This window comes from Berghia stephanieae, chromosome 3 (genome assembly GCF_034508935.2).
Source record: "Berghia stephanieae isolate SIO BIC M18660-M18661 chromosome 3, UCSD_Bste_1.3, whole genome shotgun sequence".
NCBI lineage: Eukaryota > Metazoa > Mollusca > Gastropoda > Nudibranchia > Aeolidiidae > Berghia > Berghia stephanieae.
The window spans coordinates 21718102-21739986 of NC_088362.1; the positions used below are offsets into that span (position 1 = coordinate 21718102).

Genomic DNA, 21885 nt, shown 5'->3' on the forward strand with positions numbered 1-21885 from the left:
TACTACTACTACTACTACTACTACTACTACTACTACTACTACTACTAAGTAGTAGTAGGAGGAGGAGGAGGAGGAGTAGCCTAGTAGTAATAGTAATAATAACAATGATGATGATAATCATGGTTATGATGTGATGAAGAAGAAGAAGAAGATGATGATGATGATGATGATGATGATGATGATGATGATGATGATGATGATGATGAAGATGATGATGAGCTGCGGAGAAGGATAAAAACATCACACTAGACTAATGATGTTTGTCTGATGTGTGTCCATAATTGAGCATGACGTAACTACAGACTATAATTACGCCATGGCGATAGAGTAGGCACTTGCAAGAAGTACCTAGCTCTCGCGAGTTGAAAACAGGCGAGGATTTCTGTTTCCGTTTTTGAGGGGAAAAAATTTAGGAGTGATTTTAAAATGTTCATTCTTCTTTTTCAGTGGAATGAAATGGCATGTATTATATATCATTGGAAAGGGCATAAAATTCTACATACAATGATGCTAATATTATTATATTTTTATATCATGATTTTGAGAAATCTTTGTGTAAAGAGAGTATATGTGTTTAAACGCTTATAACTTTTAAACCAGAGATGGTCCTTCTTAATAAAAACAAGTCCTTCTTATATACATATTAAAGTAGCTTCTCTAAAAATTTCAGAGCAAAATATGTTTGCACTCAAAAGTTAGAGCTCCCCAAAAAACAGTAATTGGCCTCGATTGTTTACAGAAGCTGCCATTTTCTTATACTGATTCACTTCCTGTCGTCTGCTGCGTTTGAGAGATAACTTCGTCAATCCACATCAAAACTTTACATCTGTATATCTTACAATATATTCCATTTATGGAAGTTATTTTGTTTTAAATTATTTAATTAATTGGCGTTTTCATGTCCATGCATTCATTTTATGATTTACAATTCTCTTCCTTTTTTTTCCGATTGATTTTTCACTGTTGATTTTGACGTTTTTCATCCTTTGACGGACGTCTGTCCAATTTAGGGGAACGGGGGAGCGGAAGTTTTTAAAATCACCTATTTTCGATCATTTTAAACACGAATAGATAGAATGCGCTTGGCCAAGGAGTTCACAACATTGCCATCCGGAAGTATAACGGACCAACACACAAACTCTGTGTAACCATGGACTTTTCTAGTCTGGTTAATACAGTTTAGTGAGAACAACTCACAAACGCGGATGGCAAAAACCATAACAAAGGCCTGAGTGACGTCATCTTCGAACTATCTATACACCACCTCAAACATTTATCAGTCCATATCTCTGCTTTTATGAGGTCTATTTTAATTTTGAAAAGTTCAAAGTGAATAACTAAATGACGCCGATTCAGTGGTGTATTTGGTCTATCTACATGTGAATAAATATTTAATTTTCGACTTTTCCAAAATTCCAATAGGTCATTCATTTGCATGTCGTGATCTATTTTTCCTTGATTTCAGCTGATTCAGCTCTAAACTATACTTTTCTCTCTCAATAAATAATTATTTTTCTGTTTGCAATGTATTACAGAGATGTTGAATTACCACATGTAAAAAATTCAAAGTTGTATCTGAAGACGTTTCTGAATTATACTTGATTATCCATTAGGTTGCTGTGTTTTGGTCACATATTTTCCTATAAGCTTCTATAGAGATTTTTCACCACATAAAAGGTCATAACTTTTGAACTAGTTGAGATAGAGCGATAATTTTTTCACTTTAGTAAATGTTTCACTCCCCTTTATTTTTCTACGCTAAATTAATACCGATAGCACTATTTTGAAAAATTCTTGCAAGTGCCTAGATAGAGGTTCGATTTAGACTGGTCTTGATTGCCAACTTTGAAGGGATTTTAAAACGCGAAAGTTAAAAACTAAGGACAGGAAATTAATCCTATTGTCCCCATTCCCCTTCCCAATCCTTCCTTTTTACGTCCCTTTTTCTCGATCGATCTCTCACTGACTGACCTACCAAGTTACCAAAAATATTCGACTGACTCCACCTTCCGCCTTCATCCAGCTCCCGACTGCTCGACCTGATTCACAGTGACTGGGGTATGTGCATTAATAATCGTAATATAATATAATAATTTGCCAAGTTAACAGGCCCACCAAAGTGTTATGTAAATATATAATAATTTGGTACTGATTTTCTTGCCAGGTTTGCAAGTTTGCAGGATTTAGCCTTTACGATTTCAATTAAAGTAAAAAAAAAAAATAATAATAATTAGTCTAGACCAAAGTAGGTATACGTCTCCCCCCGTTTTACGGCATAAACCATGAGTGGAACTAAAACGATGCCATTTATTGATAAAAAAAACATTTCATAGACTATAAGTGTGACAACGTTGAATGGTAATGGGTAAATTGAGGATTGCAAAACATTTTTTATTCGGCCGTTAGGGGCAGATACTTAGGCCTAGATCGATTGACGGGGGAAGGGGTGGATCATTCCAATCATTCGCAAGTTGCTAAAAATAAACTTTTACTCAGGTTCCTGATATAGAAAAATACTAAGCAAAAGATTGCTTGCTGTTGCAGAATTCTTTCATCTTGCAGCTTTGAATTGCAAAGAAAAAGGTAATTTTTCATGTGGTTTTATTTTATGATTTGCTTTTATTTTAAAACAAGATTACTTACACAAGTTATGTTAATCACTTGTGAATACATAGGAATTTAAAAAAAAAAGGATTTGGCACAAATCGTTATGTTGTAAACTAATGTAACATTGTTACAGACGCATTTAAGGTTAACCTGGTTGACTAAGCATAATTACGTACCATCATTTCGATAGAGTTTTTGTATATATATATTTTTTTAAAAAGGCAACATCATAGCTCATCACACTTGTGCAGGTGTAGCAGTCAGGGGCTGCACTTGTTTCTGTTACTGTTCGGTGCTTTTTCATTCGAATATCCTTGATCTATGATTTTTAACTTATTTCAGCCTTTCCTTTAACGACCACGCGCTCTAAATCCAAATTGCCACCATGTCGACAAGAGGCAAAGAGGACAATGCCATCTATAGGATTCCTCCATACTATTATATCCATGTTTTGGATCAAAACACAAATGTTACCAAAATTGAAATTGGACCTCAAACATACATCCGTCAAGATAATCAAAGGTAAATCATTTTAACCAAATTAATCCTTTTTTTTTCCCCTTGAAAATAGTATTTAGTTGAGGAAATAATAATTGTAATTGAATCTATTTTTTTCGACAGAGAAAAAAAACTTTTAATGATGTCAGTCATTTAACACTTCTCTGTAATTGTTTATAATGTCTCCCAGACACTTTAAAAAAACAGACCCTATATTATTGAGGGGATATTGGGAATGGCAGACTTACCAACCAACCTCAACCAGTAAAATAGATTTATCATATTTTCCCCAATATTTTAACTGGTTGTCTCATATCCACACCCTAAAAATCGTATTTTCAACATCAGCAACTATCCAAATTCCAAACTTAATATTCACTGAATTTATGGAGACTTTTTATCGAGCTGGTGGAGGGAAGCAAAATCTTGTATTGGCAATCATCTGTCTGTCTACTCTGGTTCACAGCAAGCTGGAGACAATATTTAATGATACTTAAACTCCTCCACTTTTATTATTTTTCCCCCTTTTGTTATAAATCGTGCTTTTTGCATTTAGCATATTTTTGGTCAACATTCCCATATCATATTTTGGATCTCAAAGCCTATTAGAATATGCGAAATAAATTGAGCTTTTTTAAATTGAACTTTTATATGGTGCAATATCCACTAATCGTGCTCAAAGCGCTTTACAAGGGGTCCCTGACGAACAGCAACACTTAATATGTAGAACGAGACATGACGCCTGTAAGGCGACATTTCAATTTTTTCTGACATAAACAATGCTGTTAACGGCCAGGTAATCATTTTACACCTGAGTACGGTAGAGAATATGAGTAAAGAGCCTTTTCCAAGGACGTAACAATGCGCCGAGCGGGGCTCGAACCCATGACCTTCGGATCCGAAAGCGAGTGTCATACCACAAGACCACATAGCCGCACACTGGTTGGCATGTCTGAGATGGGGACTTGCCAAATCAACTCGAAAGTGAGAAATATTTTTTTTTTTATATTGTGCAAGAAAATACATACAGTGCAACCCTTGAATAACGATATTGTCAGTGCTGGGGAAATCATGTTGTTATCCAGGGTTGTCATTATCGCAGATTTTCCAAGGAAAAAGGTTCATAGGTTGACTTCAATGCGAATTAGACATTTTACAACCATGCTAGAAAGTTTATTACCTGATGTCAAGTTATGTTTTAAGTTTTAACTCTTCAATACATTTTATTTTCATTGTTTTTATTGTAATTAGTGCCCTAACGCCATTCTCTCCACTGTAGTTTATTCGGGCTTGGAGCCGGCATGTGTAGGTAGCGGTATTATAAGGCATCACATTGGTCGAAAAAAACTAGAATTTTTGTATCAAGTGTTGATTTCAATTGCCAATTAGCGCCACATCGACATCGCTAAACAGGGTTTTTATTTAAATATATGTCGCTATATTGGTGTTTGTGTTACTCACAATATATCACACCAAAAAAAAATCACAAGACCAGAGCCCCATGTTGCTATTCGGGGTGCCGTTATCGAGAGTTGCACTGTATTTGAGACTGTACTTAACTTGATCTGGATGATCGTGACCCTTTAAATGAGTACCCGCCAATTACGAGATGGCTCAAATTACCTTTGATTCTCAGTAATGAAACAATTATGCCATCATAAAATCAGTGATTTAGTTACAACATGACTATTTTCTTGTTGTCATCAACAGAGTAACACTTGGACCTGAGAAAATGGTTGTGGTCCCTCCTCGTCATTATTGTGTGATTGAGAATCCAGTTGTAAGAGACAAAGATGGGAAACCTGTTATTGACAGAATGGGTCAGATCAAATTACAGCATGCTGATCAGGACATTCGTCTGACACAAGACCCATTTCCTTTGTACCCAGGAGAAGTCTTGAAACAGGTGAGAAATTACTTAATGTTATTAGAGATTTGTGTCTTTCTTTTTTCTTTTTCTTATACTTCTTATATATTTTAATTTTCAACTGATAAGAAAATAAATGAGTGAAGTTGGGATCAAACAATTTTTCCCCATCTTCATATTTGGAATTATTAATTCTTTTTTTTTCAGCCTGTAACTGCCCTGAAAGTGGTACCTGCCAATTCTGCTCTAAGAATCCGAGCCATTCTGGACTTCATTGAAGGAGATGATAGCAAGAGAACAGCTGGTGATGAATGGTTGTTTGAAGGACCAGGTTTGTTCTTTTATTGTTTTGTTTTGTTTAAAAAAAAAAAAATACTTTTTGTATACGAGACTGAAAGAGGGCTATTTTCATGTTACTGTGCAACATGAGTAATGAGTAATATTTATGAGAAATGGGAACAATGGTACAAAAGGTAATGTTCATCAGCTTTCCATTTTTAAATATTAACAAATATGTTGCAAAAGTTGTTTCTTCAAATGATTAGGCTACATTAGACTGACTTGGTCATAAATTACTGTGAAAATGATGCAAGGATTGCTCGATTTGTGAATGTAAAACAATGTGTTTTGTAATGTCTTGTAATGTTATGTGTAAACAATGTAAAAAGCACATACCGCTCTCTTACAGACAAAAGCATTGTAGACCTCTGTCTGAATCCCTGATGTGGACTGCATGACCAGTCAGTCCATACCCAGTTGTCGTCATGTGCAAATTGTTCATCTATAAACAGTGTAGTTGTTTCTTGAATTGATGCCTAATTAGATGAATCATGATATACAACAGTCCGCAAATTGGAAATATTGATATTCCAGAATTTTATAGATGTAACTTTGTATCCATGACTTCATTTGCACATGGGTGCAAGATAACCAGCTTTTCAGAAATTCTGATATATGTCTGGCTGGCTTGTAATAAATTTGGCAGGTTTTAAATATTTTTTTGGGACAACTCTAGCTTTATTGTTAAGTTAGTAGGGTTGCAGGTTTTTCCAAAAAGGAACCCCCCCCCCCCTTTCCCCCCCCCCCCCCCCCCCAAAAAATAATTTCAAGTCTTGCAGGTTATTTTAATCCGCCCCTGAGTACAATAAGTTATGTGAATAGCAGGATCACTGTTGCATTCAGATACTTGCTTTTTAAAAAAAAGCAAGATATGCCATGTCTGTTGCCTTCTGTACTTGTATTAAATAATTCAAGGCGCATAGACTTTTATTTTTTTTAATTAGTGATAAATTTAAACTTCAAATTAGAAATATGACATGATAAAAATAAGAAAGACAAACATTTATTTAATTTCATTTTTTATTCTTTTTATATAATTATTATTTTTCATTCAAACAAAATCAGGTACCTACATCCCTAGAAAAGAAACTGTTGTTGAGGAGCCAATTCGAGCTACAGTGATTTCAGCCAACCAGGCAATTCGTCTACGTGCCCGTAAAGAATGCATCAGTCGTGATGGTACAGCACGTGTGACTGGTGAGGAGTGGTTGGTGAAGGATGTAGGGGCTTACCTGCCAGGTGCTTACGAAGAGGTTGTGGATACGGTCAATGCTTATGTTTTGACAGAGAAGGTAAGAAACCATTTTTGTTCATAAGAATTATTGTCGAATGATGAGCGTATGATATTAATGATACCATTTTTAGAAAGAAATGCAGAGAGCCTTTATTTGTGTGTTAAAAAGAAAGACATTGTTAATCAGTTATTGATACGTACAGTGGGATCTGCAAAAAATCAACACTCTTAAAGTCAACTTCTGCTTAAAGTCACCATTCTTGTTGGTCCTAAATTTTGTGTTCTCTATCTGTGTAAGTCAACCAAACTTTCTGGTCCGTTGGTGTTGGCTCTGCCAGGATTCCACTGGTTATATACCCCTATATTTACAGATTTTTGTTGTTATTTTCAAATGAATTCTATGATGCAGAATAGGAAATACCTGGTTTTGTAATTTTGTAATTGAATTTTAGTGACTGAAAGTTTTAGATCTTGATACCATACATCTTCTGTTTATTTTGAATTGCTTCTGTAATTTAATTGTTATTATTGAATATTTAATAATTCTGTTTAATATCAGAAACAAGCAATTTATTCGATTTGTGAGGAAGAGAAGTAACTCCTGAAGTAGATTATATCTTATTGTGATTAAAAATGTTATTGCTCTAGATAATAGCATTTTGTACTTGATGATTAATCATGTAAAAAACTTTTAAAATTTACATGGATTATGACAGTCAGTTTTATTGTTTACAAAATTCAACATTGAAACATTTCAGAAAGCCTTGCGCATGCAGGCACTGAGGACCTACACTGATGATTTTGGCTATACCAGGAAGAATGGAGAAGAATGGTTGATTACACATCAGGATTCAGAGACTCACATTCCAAATGTCTATGAGAAGGTAAGTCTGATCTATGAGATATCTTGTCATAATTTTTATCAACTGTGTTGCTTTCGAGTACGTCTAGTGAGAGCTGAGTAACAGGAAATTTTATTTTTTTATATTTATGAAGGTTAAACAAATTACAAAATAAATTACACTTGAGGTTTCTTTGAGAAAATAGATCAATAGAGACTACAACATGTAAAAGAAGAGAATGATTTCTAGATTTAATATTTATTGAGAGTAAATCGACTGCTGCTACTTTTCAAAGATGTAAATGCAAAATAAGACTAGGAAATCAGATATTATACTCTGAAAGCTTCTTGTTTGGGATGAGAGTATTTTGCCAAAAAAATATCAACCTTTTTATGTTTTGTTTGTCCTGTAGCAAATTATAGCTTGACCCAAATTAGAAAAGCATTAAATTTGAATTTGCTGAAAGCTCAATACAATGATACATAATACACAAAATACATTGAATAAAACTGAATCATCTCTACTTATGTTGTATGAATGGTGATGCAGTGATTTGAATAAGGGTAGCTTCCTAAGGTGATCTAGAGAAAGCCACCTTTTTTCAAACCTTAATGTTCTGATTTGTCTTCACTCTAATTTGTGTTTAAAATAGAGTATTTTAAAAATAAACAAAACAAATAAACACCCCCCCCCCCCCCCTACTCATACACAAAATGCTCTAAAATTAAAAATAAACTTTTGTCACTGTTTCAGTCACTGTTAAGTGACTTTAGGGTCTTGATTAGTCTCCAATCTCCAATCAAAGGAAGACTTCATATTTCCAAAATATACGTCACTTCCTACCATTCCACATTTTGCGGAATCATTCCACAAAGGAACTGCTCACTCACAATTATGAATTAATTCCAGTCACAGGGGATTTTTTTTTTTTTTAAAGGAGACTTGTGTGTCATAGATACAAATTTAGTAAAGCTGTTTGTTACAAAGGCTAAAAGTGTCTACTATGAGAACATGAAAACATCACAGTAGGTTAGCCTACTGTTGTTTATGCTATGGAATATAGTTTGACTTAGTGAGGAAGAATGAGAAGTCCTTTTTTATAGATGCAATGAAAAATGAGTAGAATGACTCATAAAAAAAATATCTACGGTAAGTTACTTTCCCGTTTTGATGTCAATTTATTTATTTTCACCTTTTTGATTCTTCAAAGTAGTGGTTTGAGGTAGGAAACTCTGCTTAAACATTTGTCGCCTTTCAACAATATCCTGAATTAGTTGTACCCCTAATACTGGTTTACTATTTCATTATCATGCACCTCAATGAAAAGTGTATTGAACCTAACACATATCTGCCAAATCTTACGAATTTTAGACAAATTTCATGGCCAATTACGAAAATACGAAATTTTATGGAAAATTACGAATTATAAATCCTCAGTAATACTTAAATATAATAATAATAATGATGGTGATGATGATGATGATGATGATGATAATATTAATAATAACAATAATGATAATAATAATAATAATAATAATAATAATAATAATAATAATATAATATAATAATAACAATAATAATGATGATGATGATGATGATGATAATAATAACAATAAGAAATCATTTCTGCAGCGCATAAGCATGACAATGACGATGTTAATGTTGAAGTGATCGTCAATGTCAAATTGTGGTTGTTCGTATAAGAATTCAGAAATGTCTAATTTCCTTGTGAAATTACTAAAAATTGACATGAAAATTACTAAATATGAAGTTTTAAATTTGGCAGGTCTGCTAACAGTAAGTTAAGCATCGTGAATAATTTCTATATTTCAATACTCATTCCCTCACTCACATTTTAACTAACAATACTGACCTCTGATTGACAGGTGCTTGGAGTTGTCAACATCACTACCCTGACCAACAGACAGTATTGTGTTATTCTGGATCCCGTCGATGCAGAGGGCAGGCCTCAGATGGGAAAGAAAAAACTAGTCAAAGTAAGTATTTATTGTCTTGTTACCTTTTCACAATCGTTTCAACACAATATCTTGTCATAATGAAATTTGTGTTTAAAATTGAATTTTATACTCAACTTGAGTTGAAATATATACCATCTTATGAAATAATGGGTTTTCATTTTTTACATTTTTAAAACTTGGATTGCCTAGTACAAGATATTTTGATTTTAAGCTCCAGTTTTGTCATCCAATCATTCTGATATTATGCCAGATTTAAACAGTTTGTCAAATTTGAAAAAAAATATGTAAAATCATCTATGAAGGAATCTATGACATCATATAATGGTGTTGTATGGTTATATGTAATGTAATTCTAATTCATTATTCATTTTTAAACATTATTATACAATTTGCTCGGAAGTTAGGATATTATTCAAATATATATTCAAAAATATTATTCAATTTTCATTTCTAAGTATCTGATCTTTGTTTTTCATCCCGTAAAAAAAAATGATTTGAAATGACCACAGTCATTAAAACATATTGAATGTTTAATTAATCTAGATCTATCTCTGCACAGGCGTCTTATTTTCTGTGTGACTTATTTTTTTATTGGGTTACATTTGAAGTGGATTTGGTACTTTGTTTTATGTCAGGAATAAAAAAAAAGACATGTACATAGTGGCCAACTGTTCTGATAAAATCTTGACTGACCCAATTTGGCAACTTGGACGAGCAAATTAATACAAGGAACAGAAAAAAAAAAACTGTAAATCTCTCATTATATTATATAATAGTCCAAACATACTGCTGGTTTGGGTCATGATGGTATTGTGCATCCTGTTTTAGCTCTTTCAAAAGCTGGCCACCAGGCATATATTTTGTACAGTTCAGAGAATCCAATTTATTTTGTACAGCGCATCATATGAAACCATTGAATCCTGTAGTATCTTTCTGTATTCCATTTGATATTTTAACCAATGTCTTTATGTAATGGTTTTTAATCTTGCCATTCCAATTTATTTGTCAAAATTGCACATCATTTATGATAAAAGTGGATTTATTATTATTATTATTATTATTATTATTATTATTATTATTATTATTATTATTATTATTATTTATTATTATTATTATTATTATTATTATTATTATTTTACATATTACATTATATACTTTTTTTTAATCCTTAGGGAGAGAAATCCTTCTTCCTGATGCCAGGTGAGTCCCTGGAGAAAGGAATACAGAATGTTTATATCTTGGGAGAGGATGAGGGACTTATTCTGAAAGCCAATGAATTTTTCAAGGATGGGGTAAGTTGATGAATTTTTAATGTTCAGTTCAGTTCAGTTCCAGCTTATTTCAGGTCATTGGCCAATAACCTCTGAACAAATTATTCTAACAATGAATGATAAACTAAATATGACCAAATGATTTTTTTTGTCACTATCCAGCCCAATTTAGTTGCTTAAGATTAACTTAAGGGGCATCTTAGTTTTTAAAGTATGCCTGTAAAAGAGCCATATGGGATAGAGCTATTGAAAGACTGAAATCACAACAAACAAATCCCAGCAACTGAATTGGGAATTGATCCCATGACCTTTCAGTCCCAAGGCAAGTGACTTACTACACCACTGTTGGCTCACCCTCACTTGAGGTTACTGCTCATTTTTAACATTAAGGTCTGCAAAGTATAAGACATAAATTAAAACTCATTCCTTCTGTTTACAAATTGTTCATTCTAAGTGCTTGTATTTTGTATGGTGGAAATAGCAGACTGGCCAACCAGTATGATTTCTCATATTTCCGTACGCTTTTAGTATAATATTGGAATATTTTTTTATAAACTTGATCATGTGTATAGTGGAATATTCACTAAACACGTTCAAATCACTTTGCAAAGGGTCTCTGGACAACAGCAACAGTTAACACGTAGAAAGATACATCTCGCCTTTTAGGCAATATTACAATTTTTGGGACAGAGAATGATAAGGGGCAGGTACTCCTTTTACACCTGAGTATGGTGAGGGAATGTGAGTAAACAGCTTTTTGCAAGGAGTCAACTATGTGCTGCTCAGAGCAGGACTCAAACCTTCCGGTGTCATACAACAATCCCACACAGCCGCACACAATGTGTGGAATGGTGACTAAAATATGATGAATGCATAAAAAGACAATATAAAAACTCCCCAAAAATAATTGGAAGACTTCGAGATTAAGATGTAGACCTACCTAAGTTATAAGACATGTCCGAAACAGGAATGACCAGTTTTTCTTCCATCGCCTATGCTAGCCTCATAAGTGTCCATAAATTCGGCAAATGTTTTATTGGAAATTTCCGATCCCTGTAAATGATAGACATGCCGTTTTGCGGGTAAAAATATGAGAAAATTGGCCTACTTGTTGGAAATTAAATATTTTAATATGGCTGAGGTTGGTTGGCAGTCTGAAATAGAAAATAATTAATTTAATTAATTGAGCTTTTATATAGCGCAATATCCACTAAATATGCTCAAAGCGCTTTACAAGGGGTCCCTGGTCAACAGCAACATTTAACATGTAGGACGGGACATGCCGCCTGTTAGGCGATATTACAATTTTTCGGACAAAGACAACAATTAAGAGTTAACCACATTGTTTGTTATAGTACTGTCAATTTGTTGATATTTATATGTATGTATTGTCCTTTCAGGACGTCCAAAGAAAACCAGGAGATCGATGGATGATGAGAGGACCCATGGAGTATGTACCTCCTGTGGAAGTTGAAGTAGTCCTCAAGAGACAAGCTATCCCATTGGACGAGAATGAAGGTATCTACGTCAGGGATATTAAAACTGGACAGGTGAGCAATGACATTTCTTTTTTTTTTTTCTTTTTTTTTTTAAACAGACAAATAAAATATTTGATTGTTTTTGGTTTTTAAAAAATTAAAAATAGGGATTACTTCAGTTTTCTATATGACTTATTAAAATACTGGAATGTGACTTTGAATGGAGTCATCCATAACAGTATTTTGCAATCAATGTGATAATTTTAGACTATTATTACCATAAATTATTGTTATTTATATATGCTTTCCTATAATCATAAGGAGTTGTGGTGTGCAAATAATAATATAGTTTTAAAAAATCTTTATGTAGCTTTGTGGTATGACATCACCTTAAGACCTGTAGGTCTCTGGGTTGAGTCCTGCTGTGGATGACACAAAGTTGAGTCCTTAGTAAAATTACTCCTTACTCACATTCTCTCACTGCACTCAGGTGTAAAATGAATACTCGGCCAGTAACATCACATTATAGTGACAGGCATCATATCTCGTCCTACATGTTTATTGCTCTCGGCTTGGGACCCCTTATAAAGCACTTTGAGCATATTTTATGGATATTGTGCTGTATAAAAGTTCAATCTAAAAAAAAATATATTTTTTTGAACATCCCAAAATTATTTATAGCTATACGTAACAAATTTTTATTGAAATCTCTTACTAATAGGTTAGAGCAGTACGGGGTCAGACTTACATGATCAACCAAGACGAGGAGTTGTGGGCAAAGGAGCTGGCTCCCACTGTTGAGGCTCTTCTTACAGCTGGAAAAGACCCTTTGGCTGACCGGGGTGACAGACGACAGGGAACTGATGGAACTGCCAAATCCAGAGATAAGACGAGGGTTGTTACCTTCCGTGTTCCCCACAATGCAGCTGTCCAGATTTATGATTATAAGGAGAAGAAGGCTAGGTAAGTTGTAACAATATGTAGACATTTTCATGTGTATCATTCCAGTTCTTAAAAGCTGCATAGCTGTAAATGTATATTTTCATTAATATTTTTTTTTAAAAATTAATTCTTGTACTTTACAAAGATGTTTATTCATTGTTTTTCAGAACTGGAATATGAGAGCAATGGAGAGAAATTAACTTCTGTTTTTAAGATATATTTTGATTCCATAGATAAGTTCAAGAAGTAATAATTTTAATCAATTCAAAATTTGACTTGATTTCACAGGTTGACTCTTTTGATACTTATTTCAGTATCCTGGTTAACATAAGCTATTATTAAGTTTTAGAGGGAAAAAAAGATAATTAAAAAAGTGCATGCATTTTGCAACTACTTAATCCATCAAAACTTCCATCTTCAGAGTGGTGTACGGTCCAGAATTGGTCATGCTTGACCCTGATGAACAGTTTACACAGCTCTCCTTGTCTGGAGGAAAACCCAAGAAACCAAATGTGATTAAATCCCTTTGCCTCTTGCTGGGTCCAGACTTCTGTACAGATATTATCATAGTTGAAACAGCTGACCATGCACGACTCTCCCTACAGCTTTCATACAACTGGTAAGTCTCTTTTACTCTTTTGTCCTCGGTTGAGACTGAAGGTTGCTGGGGTTTTTTGTTTTTTTTTTTTAAATAAAATCATTACGCAATTTGTTTTTCTTTTTTTTTTTTTTTACTGTTATGTCAAGTTTAAAGTTTTCAAATAATCAAGTTGCGGGTGGTTGGATGGGAGCATCACCCTTGAATCGTATACCTATGATGTTCGCATGGGTGTAGGATCCGATAGTGATGTCGTTTCTTCTTCTCTTTACTAGCCTATCCTGCTTCTTTGGTTTGTGATTGTATTTTTGACAGGGGATATTTTTTTTTCTGTAAATCTTCTGCCTGTTTGTTCTTGGTTATTTATAATTTAGCTTATGATATCTTTAGGTTATGATTTTGATTTACATTTGTACTATTTTTGTTAGATTGCTTGTTTTTTTGTTTCAGCGGTCTCTCATATAACCTCAATTGTGTTGGAAGAGACCTAAAGCAACAAACAAACAAACAAAAATAATCAAGTTTTGCAATCATTTCATCTTCAGCTTCTTCATTTATATTTTTTATATTTCTAAGGTATGATCTATTGGTCATGTTCGTATTGCTGGATTTATTTAAAATAATGTTGATGATGGTAATATAATAATAATACTAATAATAATAATAATAATAATAATAATAATAATAACGAGGATGATGATGGTGTGCTCTCTATGCACAGTATCCTCAGTCACGAGGCCCTTGCATTAACACAAAAAAATATTTAGATACACATGCACTATAGAGAAGTGCAAACTCATGGTGTATTAAGATTTTCAATGTAATATTGAATTCCTCGATGGTTTTCTTGAAGAGTTATACTTTTACCACAGTGACAAATCTGAAAAGTGTGTGTATGAAACAGTGCCAGACTAAGCAAAAAAGAAATAACCATCCCAAAAAACCAGCCTGCTTCAACTAGGGATTGAATCTTAGACCATGGTGACGCATACTCTTGTGAAGTAAATAGCATTAAAATTGTCCCAGCTATTGGGTTGCCTCTGTGGTGTAATAGTAGTATGTCTGACTGGTAATCAAGAGGTCTGAGGTTCGATCCTCAGTCGAGGCATGTCTATTTTTTGGGATGGTTTTTTTTCTTGTATTTTTCTTTCTTGGTTTGTCTGATCTGTTTCATACACACTTTTTCAGATACTTTTAACACATAGAGAAATGTAACGGCGATCCATCAAATAACTTATTGATCTCAGAAATTATGGTTACAAATAATACATGGCAACAGAAAATTTAACTTATCGTCCTTCCCCTCATTTTCATTCATTTCTTTCCAGGCATTTTGAATGTCCCACCAAGTCAGAACTGGAAGGTGCCAAACTTTTCAGCGTTCCTGACTTTACAGGAGATGCCTGCAAAGCCATCGCATCTAGAGTCAGAGGAGCTGTGGCTCAAGTGCAGTTCGATGACTTCCACAAGGTAAGAAAAGAAAATAGATAAATAAATAAGTTTCAATTTGTCACTTTGGATGGTAAAAATAGTGAAAAGCAAAGGGATCAGTGGGTGACATCAAAAAATATTTATGGCACTTTGTCTACACATCGGTGATTCTTAGTTCGATTTATTAGATCTGGTGGAAAGTACTTTGCATTAGACTGGCATCGTATCAAAAAGGTAACAAGCAATCGCTATTTTCTGTAAATCCCTATAAAAACCAGGGCTCTGAAGGTGATGCCTGCAAAGTCATTGCATCCAGTGTCAGATGGGCTGAGGCTCAAGTGCAGTTCAGTGACCTCATTTTAAGTTGAATTGTCCAGTCATTTTTCTATCACTCAACCCTGATGTGACATTAAAGTGCCAGAAATTTAACTTTAAAATGGGAATGTGGAAAGCAGTGCTAAACTGATTGAAGCGGAAACTGTTCTGATTATTGTGAACAAAAACATTGATTCTAAAACAAAATTATAGCAAAGTCAATACTTATGCTGTTGTTTGTCTTTTCATTTGTTTTGCAATAGAATTTTATGTTTGGAACCTAAATAATCTCTTATCATAGAAAAGTGATTTCAAAAGAACAATTTTATATTTGTGAACACAATGTTTTATTTAATCTTCTTTTCAGAACTCTGCCAAGATCATCCGATCATCCGTGTTTGGGTTTGATGAGAACAACAAAGTTCGTAACATATTCCGCTTCCCCCAGAACAACCTGGTAATCACCAGTATTGACATCCAGTCTGTCGAGCCTGTCGACCAACGTACCCGTGACTCTCTGATGAAATCTGTACAACTGGCCATTGAAATCACAACCAACTCACAGGAAGCTTCTGCCAGGTAGGAGCCTTCATGACATTTTTTAAAATTTTTATTTTATTTTTTTGTTTTTTTGTTTTGACAAAAGTCTTTTTTTTTTGCAACATAGGCCATGAAAAAAAACAAAGAATACTGGCTTTATTTAGAAGAATTATGGAAACCTGGCACAGATAAATAAACTTTCCTTTTTCTTGAATGTTGACAAATTAGCTATATATTCAGAGCCTCACACCAACAATAATACTTTGCTTATATATATTCAAAACCCAATTGCAATGAGTCTCTTAGAATAATGTTTAAAAAATTTTTTTCAAATTTTCTTTCAGGCATGAAGCTGAACGTCTTGAGCAAGAGGCCAAGGGCAGGCTGGAACGTCAGAAGATCTCAGATGAGGCAGAGGCTGAGAAGGCCCGCAAAGAGTTGTTGGAGCTGCAAGCAAACAGTGCTGCTGTGGAGAGTACTGGACAGGCCAAGGCAGAGGCTCAGTCCCGTGCTGAGGCCTCAAAGATTGAGGGAGAAGCTGCTGTAGAACAGGCCAAACTCAAGGCCATGGCCAGCAAGATTGAAGCTGTAAGCACAATTTCATTTTGTCTTCACCTGTTAATTACATGATTAAATTATTGGGACAGCAAGACTCGGTGGTATGGTATTTTTGCTTTTTTTACCCGAAGGTACTGAGTTTGACTTCCCGCAACGCTGTGTGGCTTTGAGCAAGTCACCTCACCCTAGCTCACTTTGCAGTGCTGCACTGTGGCCAATGCATGGGTTATTCCAGTCTTCCATTGAAATAGATCCTGAAGACAAATTTCCCATTTATGATGAATAAAGGGAATTTTATAATTAATTTTATATTTTTTTAAAACAAAAATATCCCCACAGTATGACAAGATTTGCATTTTAAATTTTCCGTGATAATTTCTTAAATTAGAATTACAAATGTCATATAAATTTTATTAGTAAATCTTACCAATAAATCAAATAATTATTTTACACTTCATTCTTTGTTATAGGAATCTGAGTTGGAGCGTTTGACAAGTGCCCGTGAAGCTGAGCTCCATTACGTCGGTGAACAGAACAAGATGGAACTGGAGAAGATGACAGAAATGGCAAACATTGAAACCAATAAATTCAAGGAAATGGTGGACGCCATTGGTGCCAACACTCTCCTGGCTATGTCTACTGCAGGGCCTGACATGCAGGTAAGAATTGTAACAGTTTTTATTATCCATGTATCAATGTAGACAATGTCACACTGATATGATCTGATCTGTTTGTAAGTTTTAAAAGAAGTTTTATAGCTGAGTTTTATATATATATATATATATATATATATATTAAAAGAAATTGAAGCCAATGAAATAAATAAGTAATAGGGCCCTTTAGCTCCTGACCTTGTTTTAGGTTGGACTTTTATTGTGGCCTCCCTCTCCATCAGCACTAATGGTAAGCTGGGTCTACTATGATGGAATAAATATCTGAACAAGTGTGTTTGAAATGTGCCAGACAACGCAAGAAAGAAAAAATAGAAGGAAAAAAAAACACCCCAAAAATTAAATCTACCTTGACTGGGGATCGAACCTCAGACCAAAAAATCAATCTACCTCGACTGGAGATCGAACCTCAGACCTTCTGATTACCAGTCCAGTAATCAGAAGGTCTGAGGTTCGATCCCCAGTCGAGGTAGATTGATTTTTTGGGGATTTTTTTTTTTTTCTTCTATTTTTCTTTCTTGCTTTGTCTGGCACCTTTCAAACACACTTGTTCAGATCTTTTATCTTACACTGGTGCCTGATCCTTAATTTCTTAATTTGATATTTTCAAACTAATATGATAAATTTGATGAAACAAAGGGCACTTTGCAAAAGGTCAGAGTCCTATTCAGTGGATAACATGTAATTGTTGCCATCTGTTTGATGATATAGAAACATGAGATAAACTCAATCCTCACGCAACTGCTGACTTTTGAAATAAAGACTTTTCTACTAGCTGTCTTCATTTTTAACTAATGTTTTGCTTATATTATATCTATTTCCCCGCTTTTCCAGGTGCGCATGCTCCAGGCCTTGGGTTTGAAATCCACCCTGATCACAGATGGCTCCTCCCCCATCAACCTGTTCAACACAGCACAAGGTCTGATTGGAGGATTGGTCCCCAAACGTAGGAAGGATGATGAAGATGATATCTCTGTTGCCTAAAAGATGTAGAGAAGAAAATCAATATTGTGTCATAGATGGATGGGTGGTAATTTAATTCTCCTACCACCGAAACGGAGTCAAACAACAATTTGGTTAAATTTAAAAAAATTTTTTACACCAAATATCTTGTGTTTCTGGGATCCCTTTTTTGCTTTGACCACAATTTTAAATTCTCCTGCTTACAATTGCTACTGCCCATCAGAACGATAGTAATTTCGTAAAAAATAAAACCTGAAATACAATTACATAATTGTTGAAATGGAATTTTAAAAAAAAGAAATCTCTTTAATTTGAGGCAAGCGAGTAGTATACATGGCTTTGCTTAACTAACATTGTTTGATGACTGTTATATCTAGTTGTGTTTGCTTTCCAAATGTTATTTTAGAAGTGTGAATCAAGACCGAAGGGCTAGAGCTCAGGTGGTCGCTGGTTCGGATAAGTAAGTAAGTAAGTAGAAGTGTGAATGTGATACTGTTGTTGTGATGAGGAGAAAGAAAGAGTTACATTTGTTTTGGTTATATGTGTTGTGCAATTGATTCTGAACCAAAACATCGTATTTTAGTTACAGCAATGTGACAAATATTCAAAAAAATTAAAAGATAGAAATTTATTTATTTAATCTATTGTTTGTGGAAATTGCAAAAGACTCACTTTTTGTTGACATTTTGTGGTCCTGATTGTTTGATTATATGGTTTTTTTTTTATCGTCTTTCAAAATTGTGTCATTATTGACTTCATCGGTTCATTTACCCTACCTTCAACTACATTGAGGGTGTTCGATACTAACCATGTAAGTGTAAGTGTAAGAGAGGTGATTTTGAGGGGAGAAAAAAACCAAAACATTGCAGCTTCTGCAGTAACACGACTTTTTTCGCCTAATAACGGGAATGTGGCTAGTCCCTTGAAGGTCACAAGGGTAGGGAAGGGGTTGGACTTTCATATATGTAAAAAAAACAAAAAAACTTTTCCACACATGATGCTTGCATGGTTAGAGTGAGTCGCACGCCCTTTATATATATATATATATATATATATATATATATATATATATATATATATATATATATATATATATATATATATATATATATATAATTAATATTTTTAACATAGTGTTGTTGAAAGCTTGGTATCAATTGCTCTTTGAGGCAAAACTCAATGAAATAAATGTCATACATCAGTTCATCAACTGATTGGGACCATCATCTCTCTTTTTTTTTTTTTTTTTGAAAAGTGTTGTTTTTTTATCCGTTTAATCATTGATAAATTGCAATTTAGTCATTTTATAAGTTTTGTATATTGGTCCTATTAATTCATTTTCTTTCTTTTTTTTTTTTTTTACTTAAAATTTCTATAAGTTTTTTTTTCTTCAAATTTTGAATCAACAATGAAATGATTTGCTTCATTTTGGTTCCATTTATTTATTAACAAATTTACTTTTGTATACGAAAACAAAATAAGAACTGTGATAATGTTATACTTAAATTTATTGTTTTCTGTCTGCCATCATTCTTCTCATCGTTCCCCATGTTTTTTGTACATTTTGTATTTTTTACTGTCCTTTGCTTTTTATTGCACACGTATGATTACTTACTAATCACAACTGCTGAGCCCCTTTGTTTTGCAAAATTTAACCACTTCATCAATGAAATGAAAAAAAAAAAAAAAAAAGAATTAAAGTTAAAGGCTCCTGGAAATAGTGAGCAAAAAATCTGTTATTGATGGTGCATTAAGAAATTAGTTTAGCTTGCTACTACAACTATTTCCTATAGCAATCTCAGATGTTTGTAAAATGTTAGTCATGTATCTTCTTGTATTCTTTGAGATTAATTAAACACTAGAAAAGATGTGTGTCGAGTTACAATGCTGCGTGCTTCTTTTTTTTTCTTTTTTTTTTTTTTTTGCCCTGTTCATTTTATTTTCACTTTTCCTTAACACTTTACGGTAAATCTAATTATTGTAAATCTGAAAGTTGATTGGTTAATTGGTTGTCCTTCAATCAATCGGTCAATACTTCCTAGAAATCAATATTTTAAATTCATCGATAGATTTCACCTGATATATATCTATATTAAATATAATGGAAATATCTTGAAACTTGTAAATTCAGTTTTTTATTTCGTTTGTTGTTTATTTAAGTTACGTTATTTGAATGATCTGTGGTGGGTGAAATTCCCCTTTAGGTGTTGGAACTAGGTCGGGTCTTTGACCTCCCATGGTGGGCAGGAGGTCACGCCGTGTCTTCTATCCTCTATATCCATTTTCCGAGTTGCTTTCTGTCTTTGTCTTGGAATGGAATTACTTGATTTTTAAAATTTGTTTTTCCTAGCCCTGGCTGGAGTCCTTGACTGGGAGGGAAACAGTCAAATGTATAGGTATAGTTTTGGGAGATGATTTTTTTTTTCTTGTAAATCATTTCTCTGTTATGTACTGTTGCATTTTTTATGTTTTTAATGTATAGTGGTTTATAAACATTGGAGTGTAATCCTCATAGTGGGGACCTGTGCTTGTGTCTGGATGAGACTTTTAGTTGATCTCAGACTGACTCTGGGTGGGGTTCCTGACCTCCCATAGTGGGCAGGGGGGTACATACCGTGTCTTCTATCCCCATATATCTATTTTCCAACATGCTTTCTGTCTTTGTCTTGGAATGAGATTACTTGGGTTTTTTTCCTGGCCCTGGCCAGAGTCTTGGCTGGGAGGGAAACAGTCAAATGTATAGTTATTGTTTTGGGAGATGATATTTGTTTCCTTGTAAATCATCTCTCTATTGTGTATTATTATATTTATTATTTTGAATTTATAATGTAAGCATTTGAGTGTATTCCTCGTAGTGGGGACCGTGCTTGTGTCTGGATGAGACGTTTGGGTGATCTCAAACTAAGTACTTTGACGGTGTGCTCTCGGAATCTACATCTGTTCCCTATTTGAACCAATTCCCCTTTGTCTCACCTTTTCTTTTGTGCTTTAATTGTAATTCTAGAGCTTTTTACTATCCCATTTTCTTCCTTTTTAGTGGCGCTGATATGACCTTAATGTGTTGCAAGCGCCGTAAAACCCTTAAAAACAATAAACAATCAGACTGACTACTCTGATTGTGAGTTCTTGGAATCTACATCTGTTCCCTATCTGAATTCTTCCCCTTTGTCTTACTTTTTTTCGTATGCTTACAATTGTAAAACTGTAACTGTTTTTTACTATCCTATTTTCTTCCTTTTTTCTGGCGCTGAAATGACTATGAATATATGTCTCAAGCGCTGTAAAACCATTAAAAACAAACAAAAAACAAGGTGTGGGTACAATGGCCTTCCCATGTTGTGTGAATTACCCTAAGGATAGGGGAACTTTGGCCCTCTTCTTTACCGGTTTCAGGCTAGCTGTGTTGTTATATTGTTCTTGTACCATCTTCTGATTTATGTTGAACCTTACCACTGTTGTCTTACATTTTTTCTTAGATGCTTGTAAGCGTATCTAAATCATTTTGACTATTCTAATAGCTTCCTTTGGGGGGGGGGGTCCAATAGCTCAGTTGGTAGAGCACTCGCTTTACGCATAAAGGGACGAGGTCAATCCCGGGTGAAGTCCATTTTCTGACCTGTTAGAGTACTTTGCAATTGACTAGTGTCCTATCCAAAGGATAGCAAGCAATTGCTTTTGTTATGCTATAGAAATCGGGATAAACTCCTATTCCATGGGCCTAATAATTACTCGGAAGGACCACTTTAATTTGA

The 21885-nt window shown here is 34.1% G+C and overlaps 1 protein-coding gene across 4 annotated transcripts; it reads left to right on the plus strand.

Annotated features, from left to right (window-relative positions):
* Nucleotides 1-340: 340 nt before the first annotated feature.
* Nucleotides 341-18434, plus strand: LOC144967324 (major vault protein-like). 4 transcript variants are annotated; one of them, XM_078904411.1, is made up of 17 exons: nucleotides 341-459; nucleotides 1980-2058; nucleotides 2950-3129; nucleotides 4816-5011; nucleotides 5180-5303; nucleotides 6377-6603; nucleotides 7304-7429; nucleotides 9274-9384; nucleotides 10539-10658; nucleotides 12038-12187; nucleotides 12837-13078; nucleotides 13479-13676; nucleotides 14984-15125; nucleotides 15769-15980; nucleotides 16286-16529; nucleotides 16970-17158; nucleotides 18005-18434. In XM_078904411.1, the coding sequence occupies exons 3-17, from the start codon at nucleotides 2993-2995 to the stop codon at nucleotides 18152-18154; spliced, it is 2568 nt and encodes an 855-aa protein (XP_078760537.1). In that variant the 5' UTR covers nucleotides 341-459; nucleotides 1980-2058; nucleotides 2950-2992; the 3' UTR covers nucleotides 18155-18434. The 4 variants fall into 4 exon arrangements, with proteins under 4 accessions (XP_078760537.1, XP_078760536.1, XP_078760535.1 ...); XM_078904410.1 differs by lacking the exon at nucleotides 341-459 and adding an exon at nucleotides 756-828; XM_078904409.1 differs by lacking the exon at nucleotides 341-459 and having other exon boundaries at nucleotides 1903-2058.
* The last annotated feature ends 3451 nt before the right edge of the window (nucleotides 18435-21885 follow it).

Coding starts and splice junctions, on each gene's coding strand:
- LOC144967324 (XM_078904411.1), top strand. CDS start 2,993: ATGTCGACAAGAGGCAAAGAGGACAATGCCATCTATAGGATTCCTCCA. Junction 5,012..5,179: donor CAGGAGAAGTCTTGAAACAG/GTGAGAAATTAC, acceptor TTTTTTTTTCAG/CCTGTAACTGCCCTGAAAGT. Junction 6,604..7,303: donor CTTATGTTTTGACAGAGAAG/GTAAGAAACCAT, acceptor GAAACATTTCAG/AAAGCCTTGCGCATGCAGGC.